This window comes from Vulpes lagopus, chromosome 23 (genome assembly GCF_018345385.1).
Source record: "Vulpes lagopus strain Blue_001 chromosome 23, ASM1834538v1, whole genome shotgun sequence".
Classification (NCBI taxonomy): Eukaryota; Metazoa; Chordata; class Mammalia; order Carnivora; family Canidae; genus Vulpes; species Vulpes lagopus.
Genome location: NC_054846.1, coordinates 43,938,486 through 43,952,147, shown reverse-complemented (window position 1 = coordinate 43,952,147; position 13,662 = coordinate 43,938,486). Strand labels below are relative to the sequence as shown.

The 13,662-nt window shown below is 37.4% G+C and overlaps 1 protein-coding gene across 4 annotated transcripts in view; it reads left to right on the top strand.

The window, feature by feature from the left end:
* NAV3 (neuron navigator 3) overlaps positions 1-13,662 on the top strand; it is an 830,862-nt gene that overhangs the window by 234,906 nt on the left and 582,294 nt on the right. For all 4 annotated transcript variants that reach the window (XM_041738590.1, XM_041738593.1, XM_041738591.1 and 1 more), the window contains one exon: positions 1,311-1,715. In XM_041738590.1, coding sequence (XP_041594524.1) covers positions 1,644-1,715 — 72 coding nt within the window. In that variant the 5' untranslated portion in view covers positions 1,311-1,643. The remainder of the gene's footprint in view (positions 1-1,310; positions 1,716-13,662) is intronic.

Genomic DNA, 13,662 nt, shown 5'->3' with positions numbered 1-13,662 from the left:
CTTGATTCCAAAGTGCAGACAAGTTTGGGAAGGCCTACAGTAGAGGGAGGTTTCGACTCTTCAGGGGTTTTCCTGCATTGGGAGTGTCTTGAAGAAATGGGGGAAAAAAAAGCACAAATTTCTAAGCATTACCCTGTAGCTTCTCCATTAGCAGTGTTAATTGTTAGGTGGATGCAAGGAGTCTGTATGATGAACATTATTCCCAGATTATTACATTTTCTTTTTTTTTTTTTTTAATTTTTTATTTATTTATGATAGTCACAGAGAGAGAGAGAGAGAGGCAGAGACACAGGCGGAGGGAGAAGCAGGCTCCATGCACCGGGAGCCCGACGCGGGATTCGATCCCGGGTCTCCAGGATCGCGCCCTGGGCCAAAGGCAGGCGCCAAACCGCTGCGCCACCCAGGGATCCCGATTATTACATTTTCTAACAGGATTTGGAAACCACTAGATTGTATGACTTTTTTTTAAAAAGGAGAATGCTTTATGCATTCATAATTCAGCAAGGTACCTGACAAGCTATTTGTGGGTTCTTTGTGGACAAAATATATAATATCAATTGAGACAACTGTGTAGGACAAAGAATGGGTTTTGGATTCAAAGGTATCTGAATTCTATTCTAGTCCTGTTACTACCTATTTATTAGACAACAAAAATTTGCTTCCCCTCTCAAACTACACATCTTAAAATAGAGTAATAACCATTTTATAAATTAATTTTTTTTTAATTTTTATTTATTTATGATAGTCACAGAGAGAGAGAGAGAGGCAGAGACACAGGCAGAGGGAGAAGCAGGCTCCATGCACCGGGAGCCCGATGTGGGATTCGATCCCGGGTCTCCAGGATCGCGCCCTGGGCCAAAGGCAGGCGCCAAACCGCTGCGCCACCCAGGGATCCCTATAAATTAATTTTAAAATTTAAATAAAGTTATTTATGGAAACTGTCAGGCTAGCATCATGTCTACATATATTGGGCTGTTCTCTAAATTCTGTAGTTCTGCGAATACTGAAATTAATGAGTGGTCATGGAGCGTGTATACATTTGATGAGTTTTGTGTATTTTCTCTTGATTTTTAGTTCTGATGTGCTGTGAATCACTGGTTTTAATATTCTGCTTTAATTCAGGTATCATATTTGGTATTTTTCAAGGCCATAAGGGTAAAGAATAATGCTTTTCACTTGCTCTTGCTTTTATGTGAAATACAATCCATCCCTAAATTTTTTTTTCAAAATTACATATTTCAGATAGGTTTTCTTAATTGTACTGTAAATAATGGGGGAGAATTAACTGTGTGCCTTTTTTTTAATCACAGGTTTACGAGAACTGTGTAATTATTTATTAAAATGGAAAACTGTGAAGAAAGAAGATAGCAGTTGGAGTTAAGATTTCTTGGTGAATATTTTGTTTTTGAGACATCAGCATTTAAAAACGATATGCTGATTTGGAAAGTCCCAGGAGTAAATTGCAAAGTTCATCTTTTCCATTAAATCAATGGACTTTTTAATCATTCCATGGACTTGATGAAGTTCGGAGATGGTGTGTGATGGGAAATGTGGCATGCCAGTGTTTTCCTAGTGATTGCATCTTGGATTAGTTTGCTGCTTTTTTGAAGAGATTCCATTTTGAAAAGCAAGAACCTAATGTGATGGATTTATCTTCAGAGATGAACAGACATGGGAAGAATCCAGTGAGTCACAAGCTCGAAGATCAGAAGAAGGTAATACAAATAAATTTCCTTTTACTTGGTCTTTTTTGTTTATGCTTGGAGAGAATTTTGTAAATTGAAAATGAATGTGCTTTAGGAGATAAAATAACATGCTATTTCATGGAAATAAATCCTGCCATATAGCCAAGTGTAGCTATGGGTCTGGATTTCATTACCAGTTGGTGGTTTTATTTCTGAAGTCTTCTGAATTCATCCATCTAATGGGTTGGCAAAGGATTCTGTGGTGTTCTCTCAGTCCTGACTTTTAGAAAGTCTAGTGACCTGCTGACCTCATGGAATAGTTTTCTGAAATTGAGGGTGAGGTATGAGTCATAGGTATTGCTGGAGTAATGGAGCAAGTTAGAGCTCTCCTAAAAGAGAACACCTGCCCTCCTGCCAATGGCATTTGAAAGGTGTAGGTGGCATTTGAAATTCTCCAATTTCATGTCCTTGGGGTACATCAACTTAAGCCTTCTCATTTTTACAGCTGGCCTGGAAAGAGAGTCATGAGAAAACTGTGAGCTTTGGTTTGACTCTTCATGTGTGATGTTGAAGGAGCTAATGGAAAATACCAAAATAGGGCTGTGCTAATATTTTTTTAATGGAGTTAGAGAGGTTCTGAGTGAGAAGCTGGGAATTGAATAGCAAGGTTTGCACTTAAACCTCATTTTTCTACCTTCTTGGAAATTGTTACCTGCTAAACTGCTGTACTATAGTGAGAACCATCTAGAGGGCACTTATCAGAAGGGTCAAAGATGGTGCCCAGGAGATAAATCCCACTCATAATGAAATATATTCTTTTATAGTGCTTTCATTGACTCCATTAGTACAGGAGAGGTGTGTGGGGATCCAGTAGCTAAGGCTCAAAAGCAAGGAATAATGTAATAATACAAAGGATATTTTTAGTTAGACCTGGATCTAAGTGGCGTAATTAAAGTTTGTTTTTACATCTGTCCTAGAAATTTGCTGACTAGTCATCTTATACTCCCATGAGACAACTATTTTGCAGTTTTGGTGGTAAGTTTAGAAGAGGTTTTATAGACAATAGCTTATTAATTTGCTCTGACATTTTGACATGTCTACTAGAAAAGGTACTACAGTGATCTCTTTGCATTAATCCAGACAAAAATGAGTGGGTTATTTGTGTCTAGTTTGGTTAATTCACTGGGTTTACCTGCAGTATAAGTAAATCTTGGAAATACTAAGTAGTGGAAAATCCAAGATGCCTGGAATCAATTTTGACTTCAATGTGGATATAAATTTCTGTTCAAATAAGTGTATTACCAAGAATGCTGTTGGTGTTTCAAATGCATCAGTATTTTTTTCTTCTGATATTAAGGGTGTTAATCCAAAAGAGATGGCAAGATCAGTTTCTATCCAAAGCACTCTACAATTTCTTAACTACTGAGGAGCATTTTAATCATTTTCCTCTATCTACATTTTTTTAAATGTCCTTAATTCTGATGGGTGATTTGCTTACTGTATTGGATTGGTGAGGAGGGAAGTGGGTAATAGGTAAGCAATTAATATTACAGAATTCAGATTTTTGAAGGAAGTTCTTTGCTGGCAGGAAAGACAAGTCTCTTTGCAGGTGCTATCATTTTCTTTCCTGAATTAAAGATATTTTCTGCAAACACAGAAGGGATTGCAAGCTACAGAATGGAATGTACTGTTAAAATAATTCTGAAAATTCCTTGTATGGAACTTTTTTTTTTCCTTGTATGGAACTTTAAACAATGGTCTATAATGATGCTTAGTTTCCCAGGCCAGTTCACAAAGGACCGTTCAGCTCGTGTAGAATAGTGGTAGAATTTAGACAAACTACGGAGAGCCATGATTCTGTGGGAAAATTAAAGAGACCAGTGTGATGGTGTTGAATGAGAGGATCCCTATTTCATTGTTCGTTGGTAGGGAGATGGGGGAGGAAGGAACATTTTCAATGAGCATTATCAAGGGGAAAATGGGATTCTAATTACTTCCTGGCCACCCATTTGGTGTGAGTATTCACACGTGAGTAAGCCAGAACCTCAGATATTGATCAATCAATTGATCAGTTCTTAAGATTCAAATATGCCAAGTGTCAGCAGGTATACCTAGTTTCAGTGACAGTGTTGTGAGTTTGTATTAAGGAGAAAAAGGAAACGTAACATCATGAATCTTCATAGACTGAGCTCTGAGCACGGCCCTGCCACCACACAATTGCCAGTAGAGATTATAAGAGCATTCATGTAATTACTTCAAGTGTTTGTAGTCCTTCATGATGAATTAATTTAACTGGCACAACATTCCACATCAGTGAAATAAAACACACTTATTCCAACTCATGACTTAATCCAGAGGTGAAGCATCTTTTTGGTATTACTGAAAAATATGTTCTTCTCACAGTGTTTGGCATATGGTAGATATTTAAAGCAAGGTGAATTGAACTGACTGTAATATATGCTCCTATATTGAACACTGCACCACTGATTTTTTGTTCAGTCCGCAAAGAGCTCATTAGCTTTTGTTCTTGACTTAAAATACATGAATTTGTACTTAGTATGCTCTGCTTCCATGAGCATATGGGTTTGTGAGTATGGGTTCTACTGCAGTGAGTAGGTGAATGCTGGGGAGGAGATAATTTATGCAGGGCTGACTATACCAGGCACATGCTTGATCCTTTCTCATTTATGAAGAAAGTGTATTTCTACAAAGATAAAAGGTGCTTTTACCTTTGCTGTATCTCCTTAAGAGATTTGGTCCTGTAAAAATAGTGATCAGTTCCTCAAAAAAAATATACATATGTATAAAATAAGAAGATTATATATACCATTATTCAAAACTAAGGATTTCAAAAGTGTATGTGACTTCTTGGGCTTCTTTAAAATAATGCCCCATCGCCTGACTCAGTCTGGAAAATATACTTGAAAGTTCAAAGGTATCATATCCACAAGTCCTATCTGAAGTACTCTTCATTACGGATAAACCAGAGATGTGGATCCTACAGGAGTCGAGGCTACTTCTAAGAATCTCAAATCAACTTGGATTAGTGTAGAGCTAGGTGAAATTCAACTCAACTTTTTGATTCCTATGATTTTTCTCAGTAGAATTTTCAGTTAGCATTGGCCCATAATCCCAGCTCTTGGCGTTCCATTTTTGGAATGTAGCAGATGGGAAAATTATTGTGGCATTTCGAAGCTCCTGAATGCCCATTAGGAGGTGTGTAATTTTTGAAAACTTGACCTTTTGACCCGTGTTTGCTCATTGATGCCAGTGAGTTTGTTATATTGCTTTCCACTGATTTTATTGCTTTGTGGGATTCTTTCTGCAAAAGTCCCTGGAACAGTGAAAGACCAGTAGGTACAAATGTCATTTCGGTTTAATTAATTGTGACCTTGAACTGAAAAGCAGAGCTCTGTAGGTTTTACGGTGAGTCTAATTACAGCAGTTTATGGTTCAGACAGCCCTGGGACACTGCTTTATTGCTCCATGAATATTTTGTGTATTAAACTAAAGCATTTGTCATAGTCAACAATTTACTAGGTACTGCTGGAAAGGATAGCAGGACACACATTTTGAAATTATGGCAATGAAATGTAATACATATTTAGTGGCGTGTTGGAATGCTTTTGTTTCTCTATTCTTAAAGCAGAAAGGGATGACAGTATTATTGCACGTATGCAGAGATATTTACATTCATGGAAATATCTAAGATTGATGTCATCACAGTTCTTCAACTGCCTAAAGTCATGTCTTTTACATGTTAGTCAGCATTATTTTCACACTGCCTTGCAAAAACCTCCAGATAAAGTCTAACACATCATGTCTTCCTTAGTGATGGCAGTTATTTTAGAAGTAACACAATCAGGGTGTAGTGAATGAGAGAGCTTGAGATGTGGAAAACCATGTAAAATGAGAGATATGATTGTATTAATTAATGGAAGAGGGAGTGCTGATATGAAGAAAGCCTGTTATTTTGAGGGTGACCCCAGTGACACTGTGGACTTAAAATCAAGCTTATGTAGAGGGTTAGAGAAAGCATCATCTGCAAGTGACAGTGAGTGCTTCAACAGTGTCTGTCCACATAGGCTAGTTCTGTTTGTTTGTTTGTTTTTCAGTTGACATCAGACAGAAGAAGTGTGGTCCAGCTGAATAGCTGCATACACCTGTGTTAGGCTACTCCAGAAATTTAATGAAAACCTTACTTGTGATGGCCAATGCTTTTGGGAGTAAAAAAAAAATATATATATATTAGTTTAAATATAACCTAATTTTTCTTTTACTGGTTTCCCTTTTTTGTGTGCTGATTCTTTTAGTTTAGACTACATTGGTTACATTTTCTTGCAGTGCTGGTACAATAGCATCGTGTAAGAGTCAAAAAGTGTATTGAGATTATCGACACAGGCATTGAGAACTTGAAATTGTTTATGTTGGAAACTGATTAAAAATCTGTTTTCTTAAAAGAAAATATGAAGATAAGTCACTAAAGAAGAGAAGGCTTAGGATAGATCCAAGCTTTTCATTCTTTGATCTTCTTTAAGGGTGGACTCATTATGTGGTACTTTACGTGTCTGAATCTTACTGACTTCTTTTTTGTTAGTGTTTGTGAGACATATTAAAAGGACCGTAAGGGAGGATGAGGTTTCTGAAGCCAAAATCACATCATTTATTAATCATCTGATTGTGAAGCACGACTTAGCTAATACGAATGGATTATCTGGGGGTTTCAACAAAATTGAATAGTCATCCAGTTACTGATTATCCAAACCTTTAATTTTTGAAATACATTGAGCAGCCATTCTGCAATGTTACTGTATAAATCTGGAATCCGTGTATGGACACAAATACAAATGTCATGTTCACAAAGAAACTAGTACTGGAAATGTGGGTACTGTGATACCAATTAAGATTGTCCCTAATTTCTCCCTTTGCCTCATTGTCTCTTATAAAAGGGTGCTGCAAACAACTATTTTCCAGCCACTTTACCTGGAGTTCTCTAAGGATGAATTAGATAAGGCGAGCTCTTTTTCTGCTGAGCAGTGATTGTAGGAACTTCCCTCTCAGATCTGGACTTGGATAGAGCTTCTTCTATCGTATCATAGGTAGTCCTTGAATAAGGACCTTCTGCCAGTTTATATGGCTACTTGCCTTTTTGATCCTGACAGCATACATTTTCAATGTAAACACACTTGGGCTAAAAGGAAGAACTGGAAATAGATACAAGTGAATACTGTATATCATGCTTAATGGGTCTACTCCTTTGCTCTAAACTAGACCATGTTCCATTTCCTGGTGGTGGATTTTAGATGTCAACAGATATAATGACTGCATAATCTTCACAGAAATAGATACAACAGGCAGGCCCAAGATACACGATACTTGAGTTGTGTGATACATATTTTGAGCATTTTGAAGGCAGAATTATTTGTAAATTACTATTATGGTTATTAGTTATCATTAATTATGATCTCAATGATAATAGTGACTTACAAGATAAAGGTTTAATAAGTTTTAATTCCTGTTTTTTCTTAAATCCTTTTTTCTGTCTTGATATTAACATGTGAGTTCTGACTTTTATCATTTCGTAAAGGAATGATGAGACTAATTTTTTCTTCTAGAGTATATTGGAAAAATGTCACCATATGCATTGTAAAACCTTGGAATATACTAATACGCCAATTGCTTCTTTCCTTTCTATACAGATATTATTAGATTTTTATATATTTATATGTAAATAGAACATTTATATTTATACACACACAAGTTTTTTTTTTAATTTTTATTTATTTATGATAGTCACACACAGAGAGAGAGAGGCAGAGAGTTAGGCAGAGGGAGAAGCAGGCTTCATGCACCGGGAGCCCGACGTGGGATTCGATCCCGGGTCTCTAGGATTGCGCCCTGGGCCAAAGGCAGGCGCCAAACCGCTGTGCCACCCAGGGATCCCCCACACACAAGTTTTTAAAGCAGATGTTATAATAATGTGTGTCCTGTTTCAAATGGCCAGTCATGCCATATTCATTTCTCCTTAGGATTATGCTCCTAAGAGGGCTGGGGCTTTTTTCCATTTGACCATGTAAATATATACTTTTGAATATAGTACAATAATTTTAAAATAGTAGTTAAACCATATCCAGTTGCCTCCTTTGAGGTTCCAGGTAAGTATAAAAGGGTGGACTGAGATTCCACAAACCTTACTCTGGGGAGCTCTAAGTGGGCAAAAACCTGTGAATGCATGTAAAAATACCATTAAAGAGTGCTGAATGTCACAATTAGGGGGAGATAAAAAAAAAAAGACTTTTGCATTTCCAAAGGCCAAAGGTTTGAGATTCATCACAAAATCATAGTCTGTCTTGGCACCAGAATGGAATGGGAAGCAAGAACAAGATGTTGTAAGCAGAGAAGCAGAGAAGAGTCTGAGGTGAGCTAGGAGTGGGCTGACAGGCCTGATTTGTTTCTGCATGCAGCAGGCTACCTGGTTGGTGCACAGAGCCATCTGACTTAATATCACTAGGGCAGGGTATACAGATTTTTTTGTGTGTTTTCCTTACACAGGGAGTGACTACATGTCTCCCAGACACCATATTCCGTGAGTATGTAATGCCTGTGATAAGCAGATTTAATGATATGTTATAAAAGCAGTGGGCATAAGAAATTCTCTTGATTTTATATGCAAATTTAGAAAATTTTAATGAGAAATAAGCAGACCATCAGATCTTCAGTGTGTTCTGAGGAACAGCAACCGTACTCTTGTCAGGGAATGTGAATGTGCAAGAAATGCAGAGCCTCAGGCCCCACACCAAGCCTACTGAATGAGAATGTGCGTTTTCACAAGATCCCAGGTGAATCTAATGCACAGCAGTGTTGGAGAAGCACCGCCCTAGAGATCATGCTTGAGAACTTCTTGGGATTAAGCTTTGGTTACCCACTGTTGCAATAAGATGCCCTTTATTTTCTATCTTCTGGTTCCTGTTTCCCCTCCTGACTTCTCTCCCATTTTTTTTTGGAATCATCAGCTAAATAAACTACTTGAATTGAATCATTGTTTCAGGGTCTACTCTGGTAGAAACCTAAACTAAGACATTCTGTATCTAGAGTTCTGGATTCCATGTAGTATATTTGTTTCAATCAGCTAGTGTTGGACTTCGTTAACACAGTTATTTGGAACTCAAGACTTCTTCACTCACAAAACACAATTATTGAATCTAGTGTTTGGAGTGGATTTTTATGTGAAATCTTCTTATTCATTTCTCTTTTCCTCTATGATTCCTTGCTGGGGAAGCTCTATATACACAAAACAATGTTTAAGTGGGAACGGAGGACTAGCATTATAAGAAGAGGATGCATATAAATGCTCCTAAAATCTCCTAAAGGTAGATCTTCTCTGAGAAGCTGTAGTGCCTCAGTTCCAGAAGCCAAATCTGCATTTCCTGCTACCCTCAAAGCTGGAGTCACTGCTCCAGTGAACAGACTGGAAAATACTAGCCATGTTAGTTATGCAGATAGAGATAGACAGATAACCTGCCCACAGAGGAGGACCTTTTAGGGAATTTTATCACAAGTGAGCAATACAATGGGATAAAACCCTGTGATGCCCACGATCTTATCTTTAGTAGGAAGAAACACCCAATAATAAAACTTGTCTCAATGTTACACTCATGACCTCATCAATTAGGCTAGAGGGAGGATTAGTCTTTGGAAAGATCCAGTAAAAAGTAGTGCAGTAAATAGTTAAGAGCAAAGGATCTAGAATAAGACTGCCTGAGTTTGAATCTTGGCTTTGGCTCTTCCTCGAATTACTGAACTCCTATCTTTTCCTAGGATGTAAAGTTAATCACATGTGACTAGAGTTCAACCCCAGAGTCGGTCAGAAGAAAAGTCTAGGAGTTCAAAGACTTTATTTTTCATAGGATGGTAAGTTTGATAAACCAAAATATTTTCTGGGCATAGCATATTTAATAAATACAAAGGTATCCTCAACTTTTGGTACATTTTAAATAAACATTTACTTTCTAAACCCTAAATATTTAGGAAGAGTTTTGTTTCTATTTTCAAGAGGATAAAAAGAACATTAAATGCAGGAAAAATTCTCAGTTGACACAGACTTTATTTCTTTCATTTCCAACATGAGATTGAGAGCATAAAAATGTATATAACAAAGATATGTCATGAAGCACAGTAGTGTGTTAACTGTAGAGTCTAGTGGTAGGCATATAGGTGTTTACTGTACAATTCTTTGAACTTTTCTGTATGCCTGAAAATGCAAATAAATAAATAAATAAATAAATAAATAAATAATAAAATAAAAAATACATTCCCCTATATTTTTAATTTATTTTTAGGGGAATGTATTAATATGAAGTGATGCTTCTTGGTATTTAGATTCTAGTAGCATATCTATAGTTTTTGTGCCTTACTTTCCTGCGCTTGACTCTCCTCCTCAAAGTAAGTCAGGGATCAGGAGAGCTTATGGGATTTTAAGAGAGAGACTGACTCAGGACTGCTAGTACCAGTCTTTTAACTGCACGGGGTACTGTTGCAATTGGCCTGGGATCCGAAGCAGTGTTTCTTACAGGATATATATAGGAAATACACTCACAATTTTCCACCACTGGCTTAAAAATCAATTATAGGATCTATCCCCATATGTATTGAATTTCCTTGACTTAAAAATAAGTTTGGTTTTTCAATCACATGTATATTTCATAGAAGAGCACAATTATTGTGCTTCAATTTCAGCCTGGAGATGTCAGTTCCAAGCATTAACACAATAAAAGGAAATACCTTTTTATCATTTTTGGAATCATTTTCCATGATCAGTTTTCATGTTTCATGGAACCAGCTATTCTGTATAAATGTTTCTTGACACATATCAAAGTAGATAGTTCAGATGGTTAAAAATTCATTAAAAATGTGCAGTGTTACATTGCCTGTTTAGAAGCAATTCTTGCGAGCAATTTTGCATAATAGTTAAGTGTTTCCTTACTGTCCAATGGATGCACTTCTTGGCTAAGAATGTTCTACAAGTATATACAGAAGGCTCTACATATTGACTGCTATCTTCCAGTTAACTAATTAGATTTTGAGGTGTCATTTATTTGAGAGACAGAGATGGAGGCTAGTGGATTCAGGTTAGTAATAATTGCTGCTCTTAGTTGTATTATATATTGCATTGTAGCATAATATTTTGTCTGAAGATGGAAATGATCAATCTAAGAATCAAACACAGATTTAAAAGATCTGATGCTTTGGGTGACTTCAGTGTGTATTGGTGCATTTATGGAGTGCCTGCTAATGTTGTGTGGTAGGTAACAGTAATACACTTTACTGCGTTACCTGCTTCGCTAACGAGCGCATCCATTTATATCCATCACCTCCGCCTTGCATAACAGAGTGGGTTAGGCTCTAATATCTGAATAGCAAGTGATCTGTAGTTTACAAAGTACTTCTTGCATTTCTGTCCAACCTCACAACTCTGTCAGATTGTAGGTCCGATGCTTTTCACGTCCATTTTAGTGATCAACTAGTCCAAGATGGGAGAGCTCACCAGGTTGCATCTTTTTTATTTTGCAAAATGGTTTGTGATTTTTTTTTTAAATTTTTTTTTTATTTATTTATGATAGTCACACACACAGAGAGAGAGAGAGAGAGAGAGAGAGAGAGAGGGGCAGAGACACAGGCAGAGGGAGAAGCAGGCTCCATGCACCGGGAGCCCGACGTGGGACTCGATCCCGGGTCTCCAGGATCGCGCCCTGGGCCAAAGGCAGGCGCTAAACCGCTGCGCCACCCAGGGATCCCGGTTTGTGATTTTATTTTAAAATTTATCTCCCTATGTTTAGCATGTTTTCCATGTGCATGGAGAGTACTTATTTCTCAACATCTAATATATTAATGTATTGTTAGAAATCTGTTTGAAAGAGATAAATCTACAAAAGACTCTGGTTGTGTTAAATTTTTATGCTACGCGAGTCCGATACACTTTTTTAGGCAAATGTTTTTCAAGAGCTCCTCCCAGGTGACTGAAAAAAATGTGAAAATGAGAGCCCGGATTTGGGAAGCTGCAGTTCTTTGTTGGCATTCAACTTGGTTTGGTCACATTAGATTTGTCACATTTGGGAACTTTCGTTCAAGGTTCCCCATCTATCTTATTAAAGGTGACGGATTTCATTAAGTCACATTAGGAAGCTTCATTTAATTGTTAGGAAAATATGTTGTAAGGAACATAGGTCACATTTAAATTTGATAGGCTACACGGAGGAAAATCATTGCCAGTCCACACAGGTAGGGTCACACTCCCTCTCAGGTTCTGTGCTTTGCCAGCTCATCAGCCACCAGATAACTCACAAAGCTTGGCTCCCTGGTCTTCTGGCTGTGCCAGTGACACATGTGAGTACACGCAGGTATGTAAGCCACTGTGCTCTCCTGTGGTGAGGCAGGATGTTCTCTTGGACTACGCTCAACGCTCAGAATTTGCTCACCATGGTGGAAATGGATGGGAAGTCGGGTCTGTCCCAGAGATAAGATTGCTAGCCATTTTAAGGCATATCCACATCATTTTTGAGGGAATATTTAAAAAGAAAATAAGATGGATACGTGCCCATCACTGCACTGAATTCATAGTACACTTGATTTATCTCATGCAAAATGAAGATGAGAATAGTGTTCTTTTTAAAATTTTTTTATTTTTTAAAGATTTTATTTATCCATTCATGAGAGACACAGAGAGAGAGGCAGGCTCCATGGAGGGAGCCAGACATGGGACTCCATCCCAGGACCTCAGGTTTACGCCTTGAGCCAAAGGCTGACACTCAACCACTGAGCCACCCAGGCGCCCTGAGAATAGTGTTCTATATAAAGTCATTTTGGTTTTCTACCTTAATGAATATATCTAAACAACGCTATAGTTACAAGTATTATATTTTCATAATGTTTGTGTTTTCACACCTGCTAATACCTCTAAGGTATTAATCCAAATGGGCACATATAGCTCTGAGGCAAGGCTGCCCCTTCCTAAGTGACTGAGAACACATGATTCGTTTTGCTGCTGGTAGTTAATTTTACACTTTATATTTTTATTTGTTAAAATTAGCTACTCTCCTTTGAAACTCTCACTGGCTGCTTGATTAAGCAACATTATTAGGTACAATGTAGTACTTTTACTTCATGCTGTCTCAGTAAGAAGGGCTTCTTTTAACAGTTGCTGGTATTGGCAAATCATAATACTTGCAAATAACAGATAAACAACACCTTGTATGGACTTGTTACTCTCTAATTAACACTGGGAAAGGATTTGGGGTTAAAATTGAAAAACAACATAATGTCCTAGTCTGCTTTGCTTTGTAAAATATTTGTATGTAATCATGAACTGATGCAGTGATTTCCACATTGCTTTGGGGGAAAAGTACAAAATAATGTTAAATAAAAATGTGCCTTCACATTTCTGTCCCACTTGCCATTTAAGCTATGTCTTTCATATCCGTTATCAGGTACCAAATCAGTGTTCTAGCTAAGTGTATGGTACCAAGACGATTTATGGAAAGAATCTTCAGATAAAGAGTATTAATGTAATTTCCTCCAGAAAGTGCTTCTCCATTCACGCCATCCTTGTGTTCTGTTGATTTTCTTTCTGGTTGTCCTTTCAGTATATCCTATGACCTGCAGAACTGCTTGCTTATTTACAGTCTGCCTCTATTAGCTTAAGGACATTGTCTGTCTTGGTCAACATTGTGTCAGAAACCTGTGATAGGAACTCGGGAACTGTGGCTATAGAACTAAGATGAAAAATCCATGTGAATCCATAAACAAACATTTATCCAGCCAAGGTTTAATGAGTACTTACCAAATTGGGCTGTCATTTTTTATAAAAAGGTACGGAAGAAAGATTTAAACACCCATCTTGCTCTAAAGCAGTTCTCAGGCTAGTAAATAGTTAAATAAGGAATTGGGAGGGACACCTGGGAAGCTCAAGGGTTGGGTGTCT